General features: G+C 49.2%; 1 protein-coding gene across 2 annotated transcripts in view; it reads left to right on the top strand.

Moving 5' to 3' along the window:
- Window positions 1-24,514, top strand: part of LSP1 (lymphocyte specific protein 1) — a 39,548-nt gene that overhangs the window by 5,170 nt on the left and 9,864 nt on the right. The window contains exons 1-9 of one of the 2 annotated variants that reach the window (XM_085224315.1): window positions 4,754-4,933; window positions 15,005-15,157; window positions 17,062-17,151; window positions 19,624-19,825; window positions 20,407-20,529; window positions 22,775-22,818; window positions 22,938-23,019; window positions 23,387-23,527; window positions 24,168-24,248. In XM_085224315.1, coding sequence (XP_085080441.1) covers window positions 4,875-4,933; window positions 15,005-15,157; window positions 17,062-17,151; window positions 19,624-19,825; window positions 20,407-20,529; window positions 22,775-22,818; window positions 22,938-23,019; window positions 23,387-23,527; window positions 24,168-24,248 — 975 coding nt within the window. In that variant the 5' untranslated portion in view covers window positions 4,754-4,874. Of the gene's footprint in view, window positions 1-4,753; window positions 4,934-15,004; window positions 15,158-17,061; window positions 17,152-19,623; window positions 19,826-20,406; window positions 20,530-22,774; window positions 22,819-22,937; window positions 23,020-23,386; window positions 23,528-24,167; window positions 24,249-24,514 lie in introns of those variants that run through there. The other variant, XM_085224314.1, reaches the window with a different exon arrangement.

Genomic DNA, 24,514 nt, shown 5'->3' with positions numbered 1-24,514 from the left:
TGCTATGACAGGAAGGCTTCTCTCAGCTTGCTATGAGGGCTGACTTTGGGAAGTAAAGACTATCCTCATCTTTGTGGAGTCAAATATTCGGCTTCAGGCTTTTTGGATACGCCACATCATGCCACTTTTCTCCATCACAGAATCGTGTCCTTCTATAGTAGCTCCCATCTTTTTGCCCAGTAAGGGAAGTATGGATGGATGCTGGCAATCTGAGGTTATATGTCTTCCCAATAGATGTGTCTTGGAAGTGGAGTTGGCAGGTGGTACCCAGGGATGCCTTCCTATCCCTTAGCCTACCCTGACCCCCTCTGGAGTAACAGCCTGGCAGCACGAAGCAGGGATTAGGCAGGGATCACCTCTGTGATTGAAAGCTAGCAACAGGACAACGTGATCCTGTAAGAAGGCCTTTTATAGATATTTCTTAGTGTCCCCAGTGAGGGGATGATCTTGGCAGCAGCTGTCTATAGCATATTCATCCAGGCTGGAACTTTGTCCTGCTGTGTGGCCCTGCAGTGGAGATGGATCCTGTAGTGGTGACACTGGCTTCAAGGAGACTGAAAGTTCTTTTCTTGCCCTGTAATGTCCAACCTGCAGGGACCAGGAGTGCTTTATTTACACTATTTTGTTTTCCCATCTCTTTCCCAATGGTTTTCTTTATTTAATATAGCATAAAGATATTGTGCATGCTGCAGGAGCTGTGCTGGCTCTACATGCCGAACTAGCTTGCCTGAGTCACTTGGCTGCCTCAGGTCTTAATGGTGCTGGGCTGCCCTAATTTGTGCTCACACCCTTCTGCTTTGTTGGCCTCTTTCTCCCTGTTATTTTCCTTTGGCTTCCTTCTCCCTCAGCCCCCTCATTATTTTTCTGATCTGTATCATCACTGCAGCAAAGCATCTCCTCTCTCCAGACTCATAGACTTGCATTTCCCCTCTCCCTGTGGGATGAAGAGAACCCTTGGTATTTTAGTTTTAAGGTCTGCCCATGAAATGCTCCATGGGGACAGAACAGGGTGGGTCCCTCCTCCATCCTGCATTTGGATGAGAGGGCAGCGGTGGGGTAAGAAATGAGGGCTGCTCCTTCTTTCTGTCTCTTTGGATGTCATAGGAAGAAAGTCACTGTTGTTCCTGAGCCAAGTGCTTTAGCCCAATGACATGGTATTTGTTGACTCTCTGGACTTGGCCCACAGTGCTACGAGCTCCTCCTTGCGAGCCAGCCCTCCTGCAGCCACTGACATCCCTTGCTTGTGGGGCTGTCCCATGTGCTGCAGGGTGAGCCCAGGGCCATGCTTGTATCTGCAGAGCCCTTCCCTAGCTTTCTGGATCTTCAGAGCCTGTGGGCCAGGCTAATATCCTTGCTGGGACAGCTTCTACCCACAGCATCCGCTTCCTTCAACACCCAAGGGGTCATGCTTTGGCTTGGGAGTGTTCTTGCAAGTTCAGAACATCTACGGGAGCTGGTTGTTCTGCCTTCTGGTAGTCCCTTGAGTACAGCTATAGATCCCTCTGCTCCACTCCAGGGTGTTTTCTGATGCTCACCAGAGTTGCTGGGTTCTCTGTTTTCAGATCTTGCTCCTTCCTCCCCAGAAATCAAGCACCACCACCTTAATCACACAGATGAAATGTACTGTTCTCTTGACAGCACGCTTCTGGAGCTTGCAGGTAGCTGTTCATGCAAGAAAGGGACAACGTGCTGCTCTTGGCTGCTAGACGCTTCATTTCCTTGGGATTATCTCTGACTGTTTTGGCTTCTGAGTTTTACTGCCTGAAAGTGAGTGTTGATGGAACGAGTTGGGCTGCACTAAGTGGGAGCCAGTGGTGAAACTGTACATCTTGTGGAACCTACAGAACATTTGGGGGAAACTTCTTGGGATGTATTTCTTTGTTAGCAGTAAAGTCTTTTCTTCTGGTTTTTCTTTTCCCTTCCCTAGATCACGCGTTAGCCTCCAACCGATTTTGCAATCAGTCCTACATAGCAGACTGATTGTGTAATTAACGGGAACTGGTGCGGCCCTATCTCACTGGGACTCCCCTCCTCCTGCCACAACAGCCCAGCCCCACATGCTCCCTACCAATCTCTCACCTTCTTCCTTTCCTCAGCTGCTGGGGAGATCTCAGGGGAGCTCTCTGGTGGCCTGCAGCATGTTTCTGGGTGCTCTGGGCACCTCTGCTCCTTTACTGTGTTTAGTTCTGCTGCAGCAATTTATGTCAGTTCTCCTAGCATGTACTGTGCCAAAAGGAGGAGAAAAAAATAAGAGATGAATGAATTCTTTGTTTTTCCTTCTGTATCTATTGCACTTCATCCTGAACTCATCCAGCTAAGTCTCCCTGCACGGCTCACTGAAAGCATGCATCTCTAGTGTGGTCATGCTTCCACCTTGCCTGCTTGGTTGTCTCAGATCATGGGCAGGTTTGGGGGTGTTTTCTAGGTAGGACAAGAAGTAATGTCCTTACGTTGCATCGGGTTGGATATTAGGGAAAATATCTTCTCAGAAAGAGTGATGAGACACTGGCACAGGCTGCCCAGGGAGGTGGTGGAGTCACCATCCTGGGAGGTGTTCAAGAACTGTGGAGATGTGGCACTGAGGGACGTGGTCAGCGGGCATGGTGGGGTTGGACTGGATGATCTTAGTGGTCTTTTCCAACCTTAATGATTCTATGATAAAGGAAGTTTGGCAGGTGTGTGTTTCATTTTAAATGTGTGGTCAACTGTGATGTTAGAAGGAGTGTTCACTTGCCTAAGACTAATTGCTCTTGTAAGTGCCTGTGGGGCTGGGACGTGCTCTTTCTGAACATCAGAGGCCTTTTTTGGTAAATCCCTTGTGTCTTCTCACCAGCCCCAAATTTAGAAATAGAAAATACAGTGGGACAGCATCTGAAGAGCCCGCAGAGCTAGGCCAGTGTCAGCCCCTGTGCTTTGAGGGTTCTGTTGTTATGATCACCAAGGGGAAGTTTGGTAAATGCCTGCAGGAAAAAAAAAAAAAAAACAAAACAAAAAAAAAACCACCAAAACAGATTGTTTCGAAATGAAGCTGAGAAGGGGAGGTACATCCCTCTGATCTGCGCTGGGTACACTTCCTTTTTATTGAGGTGTCTGGGTGTACTGCATGGGCAACTTCCCCGTTTCAGGCAGCAAGAAGCAGCTCTGCAAAAGTGGTTGAAAACAAATGAGTAAATAAGGTAAGAAGGGCTGAAAGCAGGAAGAAGGTGAGGTTGAGAGCAGGGGGGCTTATCTCAGAGACAGATGGGTATTCCCATCCACCACAGGGGAAGAAAGACGAGCTGTGCTGTGAGTAATGCGGCTCACAGGCATGGTGGTGATGGGTTGGTGGTTGGACTAGTTGATCTTAGTGGTCTTATGTGTGGTTGTAAGGTAGGGCTGGAGTAACCTGTACAAGTCCAGGTACCTGTTAGCCCAGTGCAGGGGATGGTCTTTCCCTGCAGTCGGAATAAGAGGAAAAGACTTAATTTATTTGCTGATCTATTTTTCCAAACACTAATCCCGTGATGATGCAGTGTGAAGGCAAGAGCAATCATCTGCTTGTGGCAACGCAGCAACACAAGTGGCAGTGTTGTTGGCTCCTCATCTATCACTCGCATGATTCTTTATTCTCCTGAAATATTGGGGTTTCCCAAAAACAAGCCAGACTACTTACTCCCCCTCTGTTTGACAGCTGAGGAAACGGATGCATGGGAAAGTCAGCCCCTTGAGCAGGTGAGGGGAGCATCGGGAACAGGAATGGGATGCAGCTCTTGGCATGCCCCCAAGTCCAGATGTTGTCCTCATCTCACAAGAAGAGCTTTCCCTCAGTACAGGAGAGATGCAGACATGTTAGAGTGCATCCAGAGAAGGGACACAAAAATGATCTCCTACTAAGACAGGTTGAGAGAGCTGAAACTATTCAGCCTGGACTACAGAAGGTTCCGGAGAGACCTAGTAGTGGACTTTCATTATTTAAAGGTGGGGGTGCTGTAAGAAGGAAGAGGACAGACTCTTTAGCCAGGTCTGTTCTGACAGGACAAGGGGAAATGGTTTCAAACTAAGAGTAGAGATTTAGATTGGATATAAGGAAGAAGTCAGAGCAGTGAAGCACTGCTGCAGGTTGCCCAGAGAGGTGGTGGATGCCCCATCCATTGTAATACCCCAAGGTCAGGCTGGACAGGGCTCTGAGCACCTAATCTAGCATAGGTGTCCCTATTCATTGCAGGGGAGTTGGACCAGATGGCCTTTAATGGTCCCTTCCAGCTCAAATGATTCTAGGATACTAAAGCCCACTCGCATTAATTCAGCTCTTGGTTTGTCTCCGGGTGCACAGGGAGTTGCTGGGAGGCGAGGCTTCTCCCGATGTGAATGGACCAGCAGTGATTTACTGCTGGCTGCTCGAACACAAGCTGCCAGCCCGGGCTGCAGCCCTCGGCTTGCTTTGTTCCTCATTTTTATCACAGAAAAAGCAGTGGTGGAGGGAGGGAAAAACGAAGGAGTGGAGGAAAAAAAAAAAAGAGAAGGAGGAAGGGAGGGGGGAAGGATGAAGATAGAAGGGGAAGCAGGGTGGGAGAAGAGATGGAGAAGATGAATGAGAGGTGGGAGAGGAGCGCGTAGCAGCCCGAGGAGAGCTGGCTTTGTACTGTGCTCACAGGCAGCACCCAGCCCGCATCCAGCCCTGCTCCCGGAGCTCTCCCTGACGTTTGCAGCAGGCAGAGGAGGAGGAGGTGGAGGTTGAGGAGACACGAGGGGGTGGAACGGGGGGGCTCGCCGAAACAAAAGGAAACCAGCTGCAGAACTTCCTGAAGACGGGGCGGGGGGACGCGCGGCGCCGGGCGGCTGTGCGGGCAGAGAGCGGCTGCGGGAGCCGGCAGCCGGCCGCCGGGCTCGGCACCATGAGCAGCGCGGTGCTGCGACGGAACTCCAGCAAACAGGGCCTGCAGAACCTCATCAGGTGAGTGGCGAGGCACGGGAGCGTGGGGACACGACCCTCTGCCCAGGTTTCGACTCCTCGTCCCCCGAAATCCGCCGGGTTTCTGCCCTACCCCGCTCTGCCGTGAATTGGGAGGAAGGAGAATAGATCCCCCACCTCCTGAACGATATGAGAAAAGCAGATCAGAACTTGCTGATGGCTTTTCCAGGAGAGCGCAACTGGAGTAACTGAGTGCAACCGCGCTGTGACACTCACCTGAGACAGAGGGGTTTTTTTCCCCCCTGAAATGTGTATGTGCTTGAGCTGATGTGCATTTGTAATTCTGTGAGCTGGTGGTGCTCGGCTGATGCAGTGCATCCCAGCAGCGCTCTGACCCTTCCTCCCCACCTACAATTGCCGGGGCGTGAGGCAGCGATGAGCTGTGCGGTCTGTTCCCACCTACAGCCCAGGCTGAGCCCAGGAGGATGGCTACGTTGTGTGCTGGCACTGGAGTTCCATCTGTGCATTCACTGCTGTTTGACTGGAAATAATCCCAGGACCCTCCTCTAACAGCTGGTGCTGGTGGGGTTTGTTCTGTGCTCTGTTCTCAGCTGGGCTACTCACCTCAGTGCGTTTAACTGAGCTCCTGAGACAGTGGAAGGTAGAACAAGGAAGCGCAGGGTGAACATTGTGTTGGGCACCTCTGGGCTGCCCTGTGCTGCTGGGCTTTAGCAGGCACTGGGAGATGCCAGGGTGGGGTTATTTGGACATGCTTCTCGCAGTGGGATCCCCCCCAGCCAGTAATGTAGGCTCTACACCTCGCCTCTCAAATGAACTTAGTGCTGTGGAAGGGACATGGGCTCCCACAGCCACACCATCTCTGCCCCCTGAATATGGGGCAGTGGCACGGAAGCTCAGTGAGGTGGGAAATGAGCAGGCTGAGGGGAAGCACAAACACCTTGCGCACACAAAGGGTGTCCAGAATTGGCTCAGCCCGAGCCAGAGGTGTTTTCCTCTCCTGAATGGTGTCTCCAAGTTCCTCCTCCTTCAGCTTGGGACTTTTGGCGTCCCATAAACTCACGCTGGCTTCTACCAGGGGAACTTTGTGAAGATATTTGTCCTGATCAGGGCTTTTCGCTCTTCACTGGGCTGAGGTCTGACATTGGGGCTGTGTTCTTCTCCAGCTCCAATGCCTCCCTCCTCTCTATGGAGGGGGGGGGAGAGTGTGAAGATGTGCAAGGGATTTAATCCACTCTTTACATCCAAATAACCCCACTAATGCTCACAGGAATGAATAGGAGAGCAGGCAGTCTCTGTTCCAAGCACAGCCTCTTTTGCAGTTGTTTCCTCCTTCTTGAGCCTTGCAGCAAGGTGCAAGCTCCTTCAGTTGGTGAATGCCTCGAGGCTTCTGGCTTCAAGACACAGAGCTGTGAAGACTGCTAAGCTTCCACTCTGCGTTCATCTATCCCAAGGTGACTGCAGACAGAGCAGTTACACTGCACAGGTTTTAGGCTCTTCTGATGTGCATGAGTACAGAGCTGACACAGAAACAAGAGTGAAAATGGCTGTTTGGAGCCACATCTGTAAGCATCAGGGATTCCAGTGTGATGCCGGACATACCCTCCTGCTCCTTGGTGCAAAGTGTAGTGGTCCCTCCTGAGCCTGCTGCGAGGCTCCACAGCATCCTTGGCAGGGTAACTTGTTGGCTTGTGCTTTGCTCAGCAAAAAGCAGAAGGATGTGCCCTCTGCATTGCTCCAAGGGAGCCATGGAGTCTGCGAATGTTGTCTGTCTCACTCATTCTTCTCCCCCCCCACATCCCTCTTCCTATCAGGCTACCCCTGGAGAAATATTTGTCTCTTTGTAGGAAGGTAACAGCAGCAAACCCTCACGGTCCCCCAAGACTTCATGTTTTTGAAGTCCTCCCCAAACATGAGCCTCCCTATCTTGTTATCTCGGTCTGTTCTCCCCTTATCCTCCTAATGAATTCCTATAAATAAGATAGGGATCCAGTGCCTGCCATGTCAATTCATTCAGTTCATTATCAGCTCCTGCTGGAATTCTACTCTCCCTCTATTTATCGAGCCTTGAGTGTTTCACAAAAGAAGATGGCTGGTTAATTAACCCGCAAATCAGCCTCTTTGTAAATCCGCAGCAGCGCAGGCTGTGCCACTCCCTGAAACTGGGTGATGGAGCCTGGATGCTGCTCCCCCGTGGGCTCCATCTCACTGCCACGTAGTGTGTGAGTGGATGAGTACTTAGTGTGGCGGGGACCTGGGGTTTTGCCCACCTTTGTGTTCTGATTCCACCTCTGTTACCGTGTGACGTCTCCTGGAGCTGGCCAGGATATGTCTCGGCAAGGAAGATGCTGCTCTGCTATTTCCACTTGACCTCTGGAACAATGAACTGGGAACAAGGAGCTTGGAGGCCTTGGGAGGAAATAAGAGGGGTGGTGCTTTGGAGGGAAAGGAGATTGGGAGGAGAATGGGGAGCTGATACCATGGTTTGCTGCATGGAAAGTGGTGGTTATCACGTGGGTTATCGCAGCTTCTCTTTGCTGATGTTCACCCCCTGCTCCCTGGGTTGTGGGCTGATGTGGGGAGCTGATTTTTTTTTTTTTTTTTCTTCTCTGCAGCAATGGCTGAGCCATCTCTCTGGCTGTTACGTGGGTGCAGGCCCTAGGGCTTGTCTGGTTGGGAGCACCACACTTGCCATGTGTTCTAATGTTTCTTTTCTGGAAGGAAAGTAGTGTCTGTTTTTAGCTTAATTGTACCTCATGTGTCTTGGGCTTCTACCTGCTCTGAAGCAAATGGATATTTAGGGCTGATGAAAATTGTGGGAAGCTCTTCAAGGGTCAAGATGAGCTGCACACTCTGCAAGGGTGAAGTAATGCCATGTGTATCAGAAGGGTATGGCCAGTAAAGGCAGCAGACAGAATCTGGGGATTGATGCTTTGGTGATAGGACAAGAGGGTAATGGCTTTAAGTTGTACAAGAGGAGGTTAGATTGGGTATTAGGAAAAATCTCATCTCAGGGTGGTGATGCACTGGCACAGGCTGCCCAGGGAGGTGTTGGAGTCCCTGTCCATGGAGGTGTTCAGGACCATGGAGATATGGCACTGGGGGGCATGGTAGGGGTGGGTTGGGGTTGGACCTGATGTCTTGGTTCTTCCTAACTTTGATGATTTTATGGTTCTATGATTTGCAGCTTGGCTGCTGTGACAACAAGTTTTCAGCTTCCCAAAATGTTTTTCCCCTTCTCTCTTTGTGTGACTTGGCTCTTCCGATGGAGAAAGTGAGAGCAGATACCAGGCAAACCCAGGAGCTGTATCCCTTAGTTCTATGGAGAGACAAAGGACAGCCAGTGATGTGCAACACCTCTGTCCCCCTTGCCTACAACGAGAGGCTGTGCTGACGTGCTTTAAGGCTAACATTTTCACTCAGTATTTTTGGGGCCAAGCCTGCTTTCCCTTGAAGGCACAGCAGGGGTAGAGGGCTTGTTGCTGACCCTGGTTCCTGTTGCGGCTCCATGCCTTGATGAGGGCCATAAATGCAGAAAACCTCCTCTCTCCCAGAGACTCATTCCCACGGCCTCCTTGTTACCTCCTGTCCCTGCTGGAGCAGGGAGCTCCCTCCTGCTGCTGCTCCAGGCAGCAGGGCCTGGGGAAAGAACACCGTGAAACAAGTGACTTGTGACCAGTTTGGTGGGTCCCATAGGAAGCATCATACCTAGTGTGAAGCTGGCCTTTAATCCCAGCTTTGAGCAGCAGCAAAGTGTTTTTCTCCTCCATCCTTTACAGCACAACATAGCAGAGGCTGTGGATGCTTTCCTATCCAACACAACAAAAACAAATAAATCCAAGTTCAGTAAGCCAAGCCGAACCTCTCTGACAAGTCTGCTTTATCCTCTGGCATGCCTCTCCCTTCCAAAAACAGAGCCCAGACTTCCTCCTCTCCAGGCAGACGCCAGTTTCTCGAACAGTGCAGCTGAGATGGAGGGAGCGTGAGAAAAGGCCACGTTTTAGGGTCTTACACGACACCAATTTCTCACACCTACTGAACGCTGCAGCCTGTGCAGGGTGCTGGGAGGGCTCCAGCTCCAGCCCTTTCTCTCCCCCGCTCTGCCTCCAAATTCCAGACCGGTGATGTTAATACATTACCGCACCAGCATATCTGTGTGCAAAGGACACACGATCCTGGGGGTGCAATTCATCATCTTGGAAGTGAGTTGGTGGGAGTCTGCCTGCCGTGGTTAAAACTAATTAAGAAATATATATAAAAATGGGTCATTAAGGATAGTGACCTCAGGATTGCTGCATGGGTTGGCTGCTGGTAGGATGCTCCCACCAGGCAATGCATAAACTCCATTGCCTGGGTTTGTGCATCCAAGTTGAGAGAGGGGTGGTGTTGGGATGGAATTTTATTCTCTGCTGAAAAGTCTTATTGAGACCCCCTGAAAGTCTGTTGATCTCACCCGTGTCCAAGAAAATGGTCATCCTGGCAGATGCTCCTTGTCCATAAACATGTGATTGTAATGGAAACGCCCTTCCTGGTTCTCCTCCATCCACCTGAATGCATTCATTTCTGGTCCTATCTTCTGCCTGGGCTCTGATGTGAGCTTCTATCTCTCCCAGGGACCTTGCACAATGGTGTAGCTCACCTGCACCTTCTGGGTGGCACCAAGGTTACCTGGTATGCATGGCTGTGTATCTGCTTGCTTCACTCTGAGCAGAAACAGGATATGCTGTTGCAAAGATAAACCTAGATTCACTTTAAAAAAAAAGAAAAAAGGAAGACAAGTTGCTTTTGTTTTTAAGGAGAGGCTATGTCCCTGCCATGCTGCCTATGGTATTCTTCCTTTTCTGCTTGATGAAAGTTCAGGCTGTATCTTATAGCTCAATTGCCTTGGCATGCCCTTATCAGTTCCCTCATGACACCTTTCCACACCGCAGCTCCCCCTGGTCAGTAGGGATGGGAGATGGAGCTGCTTCCTTGTAGAATGAAGTGAAGAAGTGACTGAAGTTGTGGAGCTATGGATGGGTGGGTAGGTTTGGTATGAGAAGTAGGCTTAGGGTGAAGCATCTATGCATTTTTCTGTCTCTTTCCTCCCCCCTTGCTGTACTCCCTCCTTGTTCAAACTCTGGAGCCTGGGCTGTGAATGGAGCAATGCAGCCGAGGAATTACATGAATGTATGGGAGGGAGAGGCTCGTGCAGCATTGCTGTCTGCCTTCAAATGACAAGGCAATCTCTCAGAGCTGGAATCACCATATCCCCTGAGACGACACTGAAGTAAGCTCTAGGCTGTGACATCACCATTTCTGGTTTTATTTCTTTCCCAGTTGCCTTATTGTACTGATATCCATGACCCCATCCTTATCCAGGCAGATATAATCTTTGTAATCTTTGTTATCGAGCCGTGTTACATCTTAGCCCCAGAAACATGTCCGCCAAGTATCCTAACTGCTGTTTGCCATCTGCCTTGGTTATTTCTGTATCGGATGTGTTTTGCCTAGTGTCATAGAAGTCACCCATACTCGCTGCTGTTCAGCAGCAGTCCTTTGGCAGTGCAGTAATGGACCTCTGCTCAGTTCCCAACACCTTCACGGTGAGCCCTTGGGTGTGGGGACAGATTTCTGAAGGCTTCTTGATACATGGAGATAAACTGGGTCTTAGATCTTTGAGAAGGGCTGAGATGCTGAATGGTGGGACATTGCTTTTAGCCAGTGGGTTGCAGGAATTGAAAGAACCTGAGCACACAGCATCAAGGCTGTGAATTGAGGATGTCCTTTCCCATTTCATGTGGCAAGAGTGAGCAGTACACTTTGGTCCCCTTGCAGTCACACATGGCTCTTCATAAGCTGATGATAAATGCAGTATGAAATAAAGCAGCCCTGATGTCAGCAGGATGAACTTGGTGACAGTCCTAAGCCATGTTCTATTTCATGTTCGGTAGGCTACTTTTGTTGCTGGTTGCTGGGTGGCAATGGAAGAGTTTTACCTGGAGTCTATTGTTCTCTCTCCATGATGGGCAGTAGGGCACTAAGGTCATAGCTGGCACCGTGGCAAGGCAAAACAGGCTGAAAAGAGTGATGGACTGAGTTGGACCAGACTTGGACCAGGCTCTTAACAACATGATATAGCTGTAGATGTCCCTGCTCACCTCACAGGAGTTGGACTAGATGGCCTTTGAAGGTCCCTTCTGACTCAATTCTCTTTAGGAAGGGGAAGAGGTCTTGCATAGGTGGCCTCGTCCTCTCCCTTTCCCTAAAATTCAACAAAGAGGACAATGGGTTGACTGCTGGGGATGCAGCCCTGTTTCTTGTGGGGGATTTTGTCAGAGGTGGTAAGTGTGATCCTAGCCCTGTCACTTCTACAGGTAATGGGAGTTTTACCCTTGAGGTTGCATTGGGATGCCCTTTGAGAAATACCAACCACTTTGCCAGGATTGTGTATGACTCCTCTTAAATTCTTTTCCTGAAGCATCTCTCCCCATGACCCTTGAGTATGCAGGGCAGCCTACACGACAGAGGCCCGGACCAAAGTCAACAGCGTCCTGGCCCAGCACCCAGCAAGCTCAGGAGGCAGGAATGTCGAGTTTGCTGGTAGAGGGTTGCTGTGTTCTGGCACAGGTCTGCAGTGCCTAAAGTCTCTGCGAGGCATTTTATTTTCCTTTCTGGAATTAGCTTTAGTGCTAAAGGTTGGTTTAGGGCCAGCCAAACTTCCTCTGTGCTATGAGCCATGCAGAAGCCTCCTCAAGTCTGCACTGTTTCCCTTAAATACAGCTCGGTGCCAAAAGTTTCTCTCACATGAATGCTATAAGCTCCTCAAGTGCAGATGAGGAATTGCCGTTAGGAAATGTGACTTTTCTAGAAATGCTGGCTTGTTTGGAGCGGGTGTTGGTGGCCATGAGGAGTGTGGTTGCCTGTATCTGTTCTGCAGGAGGTATGCAAGAGGATGAGTGGAAATAAAACGACTCCCTTGGTTGGGGTCCGGCAGGAGATGAGGTCAAGAGCTGGCTGTGAAGCAGGCAGCCAGCCCCAGAGCAGTGCTAGCATCCCAGCTGTTCAGCCAGCTGTGGCCATGTGACCAAACCCAGAGCTGGGTGCTTCAGCCCTTCCTTAGAGCTGCAGGATTTCCTCACCTCCCTGCTGAGAGATAATCCCTTCCACAAAGAGTGTTTCAAATATGATGTAGGATGGGTGGGAGGAAGGAGGCTTTTGATCCCGACAAAACTCTGGTAGGACCTTGTGCTCTTGCCTTGCCCTGGGGAGAAGGGCTGATGATACACCTCTATATGGGCAGGAGGCTCAGGGCAGGAGTGCAGCACACCATGCATTCATTTTGCAAGCCTGAAGCTTTCCATTTCCTTGTTCTGGGCTAGGTGAAATGGTTACAGCATTGGAACAGGATGCCCAGGAAGGTGGTGGAGTCACCATTCCTGGATGCATTCAAGAACCATGGAGATGAGACACTGAGGGGCACAATTAATGGGTATGGTGAGGATGAGCTGTGAGATGGACTAGATTATCTTAGTGGTCTTTCCAATCTTAATGATCTATGAATTTTAATGGGGATCTCTCTATTTCCTTTCTTTGAAAGAAAATTTAACAGCTGCTCCATGCATCAGAGTGAGCTGATGAAGGTTTGGACTGCTCTGAACCAAAAGGGTGCAGTCAATTTGCAGTTCAACAAATTGCTGTAGCTGACGCATACTTGATTACTTTGCCAAGGTTTTGTTTTCCATTTATTTGTTTGTTTTTTACTGGAAACAAATATTTGTGCTACTAGATCAATTGAAGAGGAATAATCATTTTCCCTCTGCTTGCTGTCTGGATCACTGAGCCCCTAAGCATCGCTTATTAAACATCATTCTGCTGCCAGACTGTCTGAGCATGAAAAAGCGTTCTGAATCTGCCAGTAAAGTGAGTTTGGGTGTTCAGTGGTGTTTCAGAGCCCAGGGCAACCATGGGCTCAGTGGGGACCTGTTTTCTGCCTGCTGCATGTGAGCAATACCCAGCATTGCAGCGTCACTTGGGCTCTGGGCAGCTCCGATACCAGCTCGCCCTTTGGCAGCAGGAGTGGGGGTGATATTCCCCTACAGAAAGCTGCATCTCCACGAAACAGTCACTCTGGTGTTCTCCTGGGCCCACTGTGAAGATGCAGTGACAGAATAGTGAGCTGATGAGATCATGAGGAGAGAATTAGTCACATCCCAGTGGGAAATGCAGTGGACTGCAGGCCGAGGTGATGTGCAAAATGTGTATGGCTCAGACGGGACACCCCTGAGTTGCTACAGCTCCTTGCAACAGCTTTCTGGGGAGCTGGGGTGTGTGGAGTTGAATGAAAATTGAATTCAGTCTAGGGGAAATGTGGACTTCGCTGCTGGTAACTGGGGCAGTCTGGGAGGGAGGGGGTTAAGAGCCATCCAGAACTGGAGGCTCTCTGGAGCTGTCACACAGGGGAGGGAAATCATGGCAGAGTTTAATGAATGACTTCATTTATATATTAAAAAAAATAAAATGCATGCACACACACAAAAAATAAAACAACAACACGGTGGCTTCCTGCCAGGCCCACAAACAAGGGTTTCTATGGGAACCATGGGGAAAACAATAAATACGATGGGGGACAAGGAGGGGGCCTGGCTGTGGTCCGGGTGGCTTTGGGCTATTTATTCCCATCAAGAGCAGGGGGAAATATCCTCCTAGTCTGCTTTGGGGCTGGGAGAGTGGATGGGTGAGCAAGCATCGGCACCAGCTTTGGCTGTGGGTACCGCAACTCGTGCAGCGGTGTTATCGCTAGCTGGAATGCAGCAGCCGCCTTATCGCTTCCTCGGGGTGGGCGGCTGTCCCGCTGGCAGAGGCACCCTGAGGCTGTGAGAGGCCAGCACAGGTTTCTGCTCCGTGCTGGAGTAGGAAGCGGAGTGGGATACAGCTCCTGCCCTGATTTAGAGAGGGCCGTCTCAGTTGTTAGGGATATGGCTCCATGGTGCAGATTTCTCCAGGAGATCTAGGCCATGGAGCCTAGATCCAACATGTGAGGTTGGGCCATGGGATTTCTTGCGATATCCTCGTATTCCCGTATTCCCGATCCAACTTTCAGCCCTTTTCCTGGCATGCGAAGCAACATCACAGGGAATGGTGCTTTAGGATGCACCGTCCTTGCAGATAGGCTCTCCTGCAGGCAATGCCAACCCTTGCTCACACATCACCCATTCCTTTAAGGGTGTGGCATGCTCCTGAAATCCTACTCTTTGGAAAAGGGGCTGCAACAGGGCAATCATAGAATCATTAAGGTTGGAAAGATATCTAAGGCCATCTAGTTCAACCACCAATCCGTCACCACCATGCCCACTAAATCATGTTCCTCGGTGCCACAGCTACATGTTTCTTGAACATCTCTAGGGATGGTTACCTCACCACCTCCCTGGGCAGCCTGTGCCAATAACTGACCACTCTTCCTGAGAAGAGATTTTTTTCCAAATATCCAACCTGAACATCCTCTGGTGCAACTTAAGGTCATTCTGTCTTGTCCTATTACTTTTAACAGAGAGAAGAGGCTGACCCTCACCTTTCTACAACCTTCTTTCAGGTCACTGCAGAGAGCAACAATGTCTCTCCTGAGCCTCCTATTTCCAGACCAAACAATCCCAGTTCCCTCAGCTGCTCCTCACAGAATCACAGAATCACAGAATAGCCATGTTGGAAGGGACCTCAAGAATCATGAATCTCCAACTCCCCCCGCCACATGCAGGGCCACCAACCTCCCCATTTAATACTAGACCAGGCTGCCCAGGGTCTCATCCAGCCAACATCCTCATCAGACTTGTGCTCCAGACCCTTCATAGCTTTATTGCCCTTCTCTAGACACACTCCAGGGCCTTGATGTCTTTCTTGTAGTGAAGGACCCAACACTGAACATAGCACTCGAGGTGCAGCCTCACCAGTGCCAAGTACAGAGGGAACTGTGCCAAGGGACAGGACCACCACTTCAAGGACCAGCACTCATCCTGAGAGCCCTCATGCAGTGAGCTCCCACCTCACAGGGAGGGGTGTCCTAGCAGCTCGGGGGGGTATTTTCAAGCATTAAGATGAGTTTTCCTTCTGTTTTGGCAGGCTGACGGCACAGTGGAGCGTGGAGGATGAGGAGGAAGCAGCACGAGAGAGGAGGCGGCGGGAGCGCGAGAAGCAGCTGAGGTCCCAGGCAGAGGAGGGCTTCAATGGCACTGGCTCCTGCATGGAGAGTGCAGGTTCAGCACAGGAAAACCAGTAAGAAATACCCATGTGTATACAACTTACAACAAAATTTAACTGAGCACCCCTGTGCCTGCTTTGGCCTCATGTTTACCCTGGAATTTTGGTGTCCCTGGGAAGGACACTCCTGTTCCTCCAACCGTCCCCTGGTTTCTCTGCAGCTGCTGACAGCCACCTGGGCTTGCTCACACAGCCGAGGTCAGCCTGCCATTAATCTTCCCATAGCTTTGCTCTCCCTCATGTAAACATGGCCCCCTCCTTCCCTCAGAGCTTCCTGCGCCAGCACACATCCCATCCACATTGCTGCTCTCATCCCTTCCCCCATTCAAACAACAAAGGAAAGAACCAACAAAATGGTGGATTTGCAAACCTGAGCTCTGCAGGGTCCTGAATGCAGACCAGGCTGGTTGTACCCATGGGCTGGCTGTATCTGTTCTCTCCATTTCCTGTGCATTTCCCCACCATCATGGTCAGCAGTTACGCATGGCCTTGGGAGTGAGGGGGATGGATGTCCCCAGTGCAGTCCCACCCAGGCCCTACAGCCAACATCCTGATGTCCATCAGGACCAACATCCCATCCTTGGAAAACCCTTCCTCACTGATGTCCCTTCCTGTCCATACCAAGGTTAACTCAGCTGGGGGATCCCTAAGCTACTCTTACACAAGCAGTGGGAAATAACCTAGTTCTGAATCAGCATATCATCACTGCTCAGAAGTTTGAGGATGGCAAGCTTCCCCATCTCTAGAGCCCTATACTTCAAGTCACTGCGGTTATGGGGATGCTAAGCATCTCTTGACACCTCCTAGGAGTCCAAGCAAGACCTAGAAAGGCAAAGAAAAGGCCATGCTTATTGTGTATTTCAATACCTGAATTGTAAACTAACCCATGTGTCCTATCTGCTAATTCCCATTCCCTGGAGATGTGACCATGCCATGTCCCATAACCATGAAATCATCTCTTCCAGCTGATGCTTGCTATGTGGGTGCTTATCAAGGAGTCCCATCCTGGTGGTGATTCTCCCTGTGAATATGAGGAAAAACAATTCCCATGCATGACCAGGCTGCATCTGGTGCTGGCAGCTGTGGGAGCCAGGAGGGCTTCTGCTCCCTCCATCCATACATCTGCAAGCTGGGAGGGATGTCATCACTTCTTAGGAATGCACTCCCAGATTAGAGGGCAGAGGGCTGCAGAATGGACATATTTCCTCCTTTAGAGAGGAGGAAGATGGTTTTTCCCTTCTATCCATTCTCCCAAGGCTGGTAGCAAAGCAACTTTTGGTGTGGCTGGAGTTCCCCAACCAATTGGGGCCAATAGGAGCTGGCTGAGCATGCCAGGAGCTTGAGCTGCAGGGGCTGGGGAGGGTGCAAGATCGAACAAATCTGGGCTCTGCCCACCTCTGAATCATCAGCATGAAGCCAAGTGAAGAAGAATCATGTCAGTGCTTGGGATTACAGTGTGGTGAGCACCTCATTGCAAAGCTATACGTGCTACTCATTTTCACCTTCTCAACTCTCTCTGCTTTCAGATGAGGCTGGACCAGCACTGTTTCATAGACCAGGAGTCAGTCCTCAGAGCTCTATGGGAACCTGAGGAACAAGCCTAGGACTTGAGTCTGTGTCTCAATCACTGAGTCTTCTTGCCTTCCTAATCTATTCAGGCTGGTTCCTGCAGATTTCTTTTGTTTGAGGCTGCATACAAGTGCAGGATAAGTGGGAACCAAGTCTGAAACACTTTTAGTCTAAATGAGCTGCAGTGCAGAATAAAACCATGGGACTCTTTCATTTTGATGTGCTGCTTTTCTCTCCCGCTTGTGGTCTCAGAGATCAGGCAGGCAGTAGGGTGTTCCTGCTGGGGATACTGAGCTGATCAGGCCTTTTGTACCGTTCTCATCCCAATTTTCCTCCTTGTTGTGTTTCAGCTATGACTTTAAGCCCTCTGGGACCTCAGAATTGGAAGAGGACGAGGGGTTCAGCGACTGGTCCCAAAAGCTGGAGCAGCGCAAGCAGAGGTGGGTAAGGCAGAGAGCTGAGCAACCCAGCGCCCCAAGGAGAGGTGACTGAGCCCAGGTCATGCCTTGAGAGCTAAGGGCAGGGTCTGGAGCAAAGGCTGGAATGGGGGTGGATGGCCTCTGCCTGCAATTTGAGCTGCTGGGGAGGAATGGACATAGGCTTTGGGGTGTTTGGCTTCAGCTCGGTGCTCTGAGCAATGGCAGCTGGCCAGGACACCGGGGTTTGGAGGAGTGACAACAGCGGATTTAAGCCACCTGAGCTGCTGCATGGGCCAAATCAGCCCCTAACATAATCCAGGCAGCTGAAAAAAAAAAAAAGCTGTTCTACGTTATTGCTGCTTCCTGGCTCATGTCAGCATGGTGGGTGTTATGGCCCCAGCCCACCTTGTTCTCAGCAACTCTTCCAGCAGTAGAAAACAGTGCTGAGGGGTGTCTGTGTCCCTGACCAGGCTGAGGACCAGGTCCATCTTCCACTCTCTCCTCTCACTGAGATGACTGAAACTCTTGCCCCATCTCCTGCTTTGGGCACCACATATCTACACATGAACTCTGTGACTCAGTTCTCCCAGCAACCCAATTTTATAGGGAGCTTTGTTCTGCAATGACACAACCCCTTCTTTACACAGGGGATTGAGAAAAATGCATAAGATTAATATTTACTTCTGAACAAGTAAATAGATCTTGCCTCTTCCTTGATGCAATCACTGCAAGCTGTACCTTCCCAGCCTCAGCCCCAGGAGGGCTGCTGGAGCAGCTCGCGGCAGTGCTGATTATCACAGCTGTGGGAGCAATTAGCAATCAGCCCCAGCTGCTTTTCTGCAGCTCCCTCCCTCCCTCCCTCCTTGTAAAGAGCTCGGCCCCAGAGAGAGGCTGCTGCTTTTGTCTGGAGGGGCCGAGATCCTCTAAGTTTCTTGGAAGTGTGGTTTTGCAAAAGGTAGGCTCCTCAGTTGGTGATTGTGCTTTATAAAGCCTGTTCAGCAGCTTTACCCTTTCTCCTGGCTCACTGAGGACAAGCTTGGAGTGCGAGAGCGGGTAGGAGTTACCTGATAAGAAATGTCTCATGCTGGGACAAGTGGTGCTGTGGGCAGGATTTCCCAAATCCCTTTTCCTCTTAAATGAGCACGAGTGCCAAAGGCATCCTATAGACTACATCACATCTACTGGCTTAGATCTTTATTGTGAGCTTTCTCTTTAGCTGGAGGCATTCCTGGCTGAGGCATCCCAGTTAGAAGAAAAAAAAGTCACCTGGACCATGAGCCCTTTGGAGTTTGTTAGTAGTGACTGTGCTGTTGTGGGAGGATGATTAGTAGCAAGCTCAGTGAGCCAGTGTATGCATCAGCCTTCTTTCCGATGTGGTCAGTGAAGAGGTCTGGAAGGTGGCTGTCCTGTGAGCTGCCTTCCCTGCTGCAGAGGGGTGGGTGGAAAAGCATTGCCTGAACTTTCCTTCATGTTCTGTGCTGGCTGCTGAGGCAGGAGCAGTGAGTCAGCCCTCTACTCTGTTAACCAGCTCTTGCCTTGCTGCTGTAACACAGGCAGTTTTCTAAGAAACAAATGGGAGGAGAAAACTATTCTCCATCTGAGGCTATAAGACGGTAATAACATCCCAGGATGTATCTCTGAGCCACTGAGGACTCTGGGTTAAGTGCTCTCACTGACTGTTCCCAAAGGCATGAGCTGCTCTGCTTTTGCAAAGCTGATTTCTGAAGTGTGTGCAGGTGAGACTTCTCTCGACAGCCTCTGGGGCATGTAGGAACCTTCCTGTGAAAGCTCCTTTCTGGTTTTTCTGTTGAGATCTGGTTGCTCTGGGACTGATTTGGTAAAGCAGAGGTGTCATTCATTCAAGTGGCAATTCTAAGGTTTGGGGAAAGATGTAGATACACATAATACACATGTAGATATCTAACTGTATTCAGTTTTGGGCCCCTCACTACAAGAAAGTCATCGAGGCCTTGGAGTGCATCTAGAGAAGGGCAATAAAGCTGTGAATGGTCTAGAGCACAACTCTGAAGGAGAACAGCTGAGGGAAATGGGATTGTTTGGTCTGGAGAAGAGGAGGCTCAGAGGAGACCTTATCATTCTCTACAACAACCTGAAAAGGTGGCTGTTGAAAGGTTGGGGTTGGCCTCTTCTCCCAGTTAATGGTGGTAGGATGAAAGGGAATGACCTTAAGTTGTGCCAGAAGAAGTTCAGGTTGAGTGTTAGGAATAATCGCTTCTCAGAAAGAGTGATCATGCACTGGAGTTGGCTGCCCAGGGAGGTGGTGGAGAAACCATCTCTGGGGTTGTTTGAGAACTGCTGAGATATGGCACTGAGGGATGTGGTCAGTGGGGATGGGTTGGGACTGGTCTAGATTATTTTGTTGGTCTTTCCTGACCTTAATGATACTGTACCATTACCTTGGAAGACACTAATGGTATATCTAGGCTCATAACAAAATGTTTTGGTTCTTTGACCTCTCTCCCCCACCTCTAGATCTCCGCAACAGTCGTACGAAGAAGAGGATAGCAGTGTGAGGGAAGCAGAGATCAAACTGGAGCAGATTCAGCTGGACCGGGAGGGCCCGGAGGAGGTCCAGGAGGAGAATGTGGTTGTTAGGGAGGAAGAGAGGCTGTGCCAGGAGGAAGAACATGTCCCAGAGCAGCATGAGGAGGAGGAAGAAAGAGTCAAGCAGGAGGTGAGATCAGGAGGAGCTGGGCTGTTTACATTTTCAACTGGACTGCATACAGAATCACAGAATGGTTGAGGTGGGAAGGTCTCTCTAGCCCAACATCTGCTTGAGCAGTATGCCAAGGACCGTGTCCTGGTGGCTTTTGGAGGATTCCCAAGAGGACCCCATGACCTCTGGGCAGCATGCCAGTGCTCATTCCCTGCTGCTGAGTGTTGAGCCCATGTGGATGTACTGCCATGACATAACATGGGGATGATGCTGCTTGTGTCTAAGTACCTTTCTGGGCTCACTGATGCAACCTCTTTCCTCTTGTGAGAGAGTGTCTCCTCTCAGAGCTTGGACTATGTTAGTCATACCCATGCAGTGCTCAGATGGATAGTGCTACTGTTTCTCCTGTGTTTTTGTCAATGGTGAGTAGATCTTCAGGAGCACTCAAATCTGAATTTAAAGCTTATTTTGCTCTCCTCAGCCTTTTCACACCTTTGGCTTGACTGCATTGTTGAATCTTGCATTGCTTTGAAAATCAATTTTGTTGAATCCCAAGTGCTGTGACCAGTCTCACTTCTTGGCTTGTTTTCTGCACTCAGGAGAAGAAGAGAAGGAGAAACGAAGAAGAAGAAACCCCAGAAAAACGCCCGAGGGCCCCAAGCCCCACCAGCTTGGATGAGGAGGAGCTGTGCTCAGACCACACTGCAGTGTGCTCCACCAAGGTTTGTGGCAAGGGGAGGTGACCCTGAGCTTATAGTAACATGGGTTTTCCCTATCTCAGCATAAAACGAAGTATCGTTTACCCTTCTTTTTAAAGTGAGGCTCTATCTCTGAAACATTTTGCCCTTCCCTAATTCCATCTCTGTGAATAGATGCTCTTGTAAAACCTCCCTCTGAATACCACTTGCATTGCTCCATGTGACTTCAGTTGCGCTATGCTCAAATCCTGCAATCAGCACATGTGCTTTTGCATACAATAGATAATCCTAAGTGGTTTGTGTAGCAATTGTCTTTTGTCTCTGTAAGCCCTGGGCTCCTTGATAATTGCATAGAGGGAAATTATGAGGACTCTGGGTAATTTGTAGCTTATTAATCTGCTGCTGATGTTATCATTTTTTTTTTTTTTTTTTTTTCCATTCAGATCTATGCTGCTTGTTTCTTAGCATTTCCTGTGCAGGGAGGATTGTATAAGCACTTCCTCATGCAAGAGTAAATAGACATTAAGAGGAAGTTGTCGTCATCTATGACAGCCAGAATCTTGTTTATGGAGAAGACCTTTAAAATCAAATAAAAAGAGGGAAGAAAGGGTGGTTCTGGATGCAGACCCAGTGCTAATGTCACTGGGGATGACCAAAGCGGTTCCAAAGAGTGGGGAAATAAGATAAAATCTCCTAGCACCTTTTATGCACTGAAATTCTTGTTGTTGCTACTCCAAAGCACACACAGTTTTCTGACCTGAGCTTAACTGCTGTTGCTAGGATTAGCCCAGCGAAAAGTTCAGAAATCCAGTTGCTGTGGCTCTGTTTGTTTATTTGTTTTCATATAACGGTGATGCCAGAGGTCACCCATATGCAAAGCTGAAAGCTAAGCCATTCAGGAAAAATGAGCTTGGGATCTTTCCAAGGGATGGAAGGAGCAGAGGGAAAGCCTTGTACCAGTCCCATTTTGTCCTGGGCTTTATGAGCTTGAGTTCTGGGGTTGGCTGAGTGAACTTGCGTGAGTTCTTCTGGCCTTCAGAGTGTGCTTTGAAACAGAGAAACACAACTCTTGCTGCAAGAGTGGGCAGCCCAATCTCTGAAGTCCTGGCTTGGAGGCAAGCACCAACTCCTCCAACACTGAGCAGACAACCTACCTGCAAGAAACTTTGGACTGATGGGATCTGTCTCACTGTTGTGCTGGGACCTCTTAAAGTAGTTCTCCTTAATAGCACAGTCCTTGCTAATAGAGATGCACTAATTGATGATGGTGCTGTTCTTTAATGGGCTATGAGATTTTGGCACAGCTGTTAAGCATGTCCTTCCTATGACAATTTTTGTCCTCTTCTTAGTTAAAATTTAGTTCTAGCATTCTGAAAGCACTCTAAAGTGAGCACTTGGCACTGCTATTTATCTCCAACTGGGAAGGTGATGCTTCCCATGCTACAGGCAGTGGTATACAGAGGGAGGATGCTTGTCACTTGGTTGCTGCAACTTGTCTCTGTAGGAGATACCTTTTGATTTGAAAGTTTCTTGCTTTCTGGGGCGCCACACACACACACACACACACACACACACACACACACACACACACACACACACAAAAGCTGAGAGGTTTAGCATGCTTCAGTCTCCTCCTTTCTTCAGTGCCAGTGATTGACAGTGGTTGCTTGCCTTCCTGCCTTGGTCAAAGAGTTATTGCACAGCAGACTCTTCTGCAAAGCTCTCTTCCCTGAAACCTTGACCTGAAGAGTTGCTTTGCAGGTGGCTCCACATGCTAAATAGCCTGTGTGGCTAAAGATAAGCCAGCATAACTCATGGCTGTGCTGCTCTTATGCTTGGCTCCATTGCTGCAGCAGTTGTTGACAGTGCTTCTAGTTTCCCTCTATCTTTCTATGCTTTTCACTTTCTCTCTTGTTTGGCAAGAAAACCAAGTGTCTGAGAAAGATACATGGTCCTTGAGTAGGGTTGTCTCAACTGCCAGTCAAGCTGTGTGCTGCTGCTTTGTACCCAAAAGTGATTGGTCTGCTACTGTGTCCTGGCTCTTCTGGTTGAGGATCTTCATGCCTGCCTTGGGAAAGAGAAGAAAATAGGATGCTCGCTGTCTCTCTGAGCACTATGTAAATACAAGACTGAGGCATTTGAGCCCCACATCTGTTTGAGGGAGAGATGGGAAGGAATGGCTGCAGAAGGTCACCTTGGCTGACCATATATCATCCATATGAGGTCCACAGAGATAAGTAATATCTGTATCTTTTCTCTCCCACTTCAGATCACAGACAGAACTGAGTCTCTGAACCGTTCAATAAAGAAAAGGTATCTCCAGGGTTGCTGTGGGATCAGGGTGAAGGGAGTCCCTTGCTTCAAGCTCTTGAAGCTCTCCCATCTGCCTGAAGCTTCAGGATATTGCCTTATCCTTTTTCTCTTGTCTCCAGTAACAGCATAAAGAAGTCCCAGCCTCCCCTGCCTGTGTCAAAGATAGATGACAGACTGGAGCAATACACACAAGCCATTGAGGTGAGCTGTTGTGCTATCTGTCCCTATGCTCTATTGAGCTCCATTTGCAGGGTGTTGCTCTCCTACCATGGCTCTTAGTCTCACTACACAGGATTGTGACAATAGAACCATATCCCCTTGAATGGGAGCAGCTGTTTTTCCTTTCTCTGCCTCCCTCAAAAGCATAAGGGTTCATTTTGTGAATGGCCCTGTCCTTTTTCCTCATATTTCCTGCCTACTGGGTGAGAATTAAATCAGCAAGACCCTAGGTCTCCTTTTGCAAGTCCTTATACCTGGGCAACACCAACTGGGGGAGGGGGAAGGAGGGGAGCAAAACACGGTTAGGGCTGTTAAGTTCACTGATGATAGTTTTCTATCTCTACTCTAGACATCCACAAAGGCACCAAAGCCTGTCCGACAGCCCTCTCTTGACCTTCCCACCACCAGCATGATGGTAGCCAGCACAAAAAGCCTATGGGAGACTGGAGAGGTTGCTGCCCAATCTGCAGTGAAGACCCCAGCTTGCAAGGTAAGGCACTGGCAGGATGTACACTGCTTTATGCATGGCAAAAATCTCAGCTAGTGTCCTGAATATGTCTCAGTGGTGCAGCTAGGAAAGCTTCCTAGATGCTGATTGAGGCTCAGCTTTGAAGTGGGAATAAATGGAAACTGTACATCTATTCTGCAGAAGTTAAGAATGAATTCCTTCTTTTAGTGCAAAGTTGGATCTATCACCAAGGTGATAAATCTTGTGAATTTGGAAATTGTGAAGGATATTATGTGCTGCTCTTAATAACTTTTGGTTTTTTTGGTTGCTGTAAGCACGTGTGGTTCTGTAATGCATGGGTTGTAAATCTGCGTTTATGAGAGTAAAATTCCTTCTGCATAAAAATGCCTTGATGTTAACATGTCTAAAATAATTAACAAACTTGAGAAGATAAACATGTTGGATCTCTGATCCAGGCTCTTGTTGAAGAGAGAGAAGAAAACACAGGATATATTGCTATCAGGAAGAAGTTTTCAAAGTCTTGAGTTTTAGCTGCAGTGCTGTAGCTCAGACAGTGTAATACTTCAAATGTAAAAGGAGGTCAGACGTGTGGGGTTGAATGAAGCCATGTCCAGCAGCGCTGATGGCGAAGGGTAATGAGAACTTTGTATATCCTTCTCAGGATATCGTGGCTGGAGACATTGTGAATATAAGAAGCCTTTGGGAACAGAAGGGTGGTCCCAAACCTGAGACCAGTATCAAGGTAAGTTAATATCTCTGTGAAGGCAGAAGTTCTTTTCTTTTTCACAACATAGTAAGGGCTCTGAGCTGGGTTGAAAGCATTGAGGAGGCAGTGATATAGCAGGAAGGCAAGGGCTGCCTGTATCTATAAATGCAATTGCACATAGAAGATTTGGAAAAGCTCTTATAGCTCCAATCCTAGTGAAAATGGGGGCACAAATCCTATTATAACAAGTAATACTAAAGGGTCTCTTCAATGCCTCATTGTTCTCAGACAATGAGTTGGTA

The sequence above is a fragment of the Meleagris gallopavo genome, chromosome 5 (assembly GCF_905368555.1).
Source record: "Meleagris gallopavo chromosome 5, MGAL_WU_HG_1.1, whole genome shotgun sequence".
Taxonomy (NCBI): Eukaryota; Metazoa; Chordata; class Aves; order Galliformes; family Phasianidae; genus Meleagris; species Meleagris gallopavo.
The sequence above is the reverse complement of the archived record's forward strand: the minus strand, read 5'-3'. Positions and strand labels throughout refer to the sequence as shown.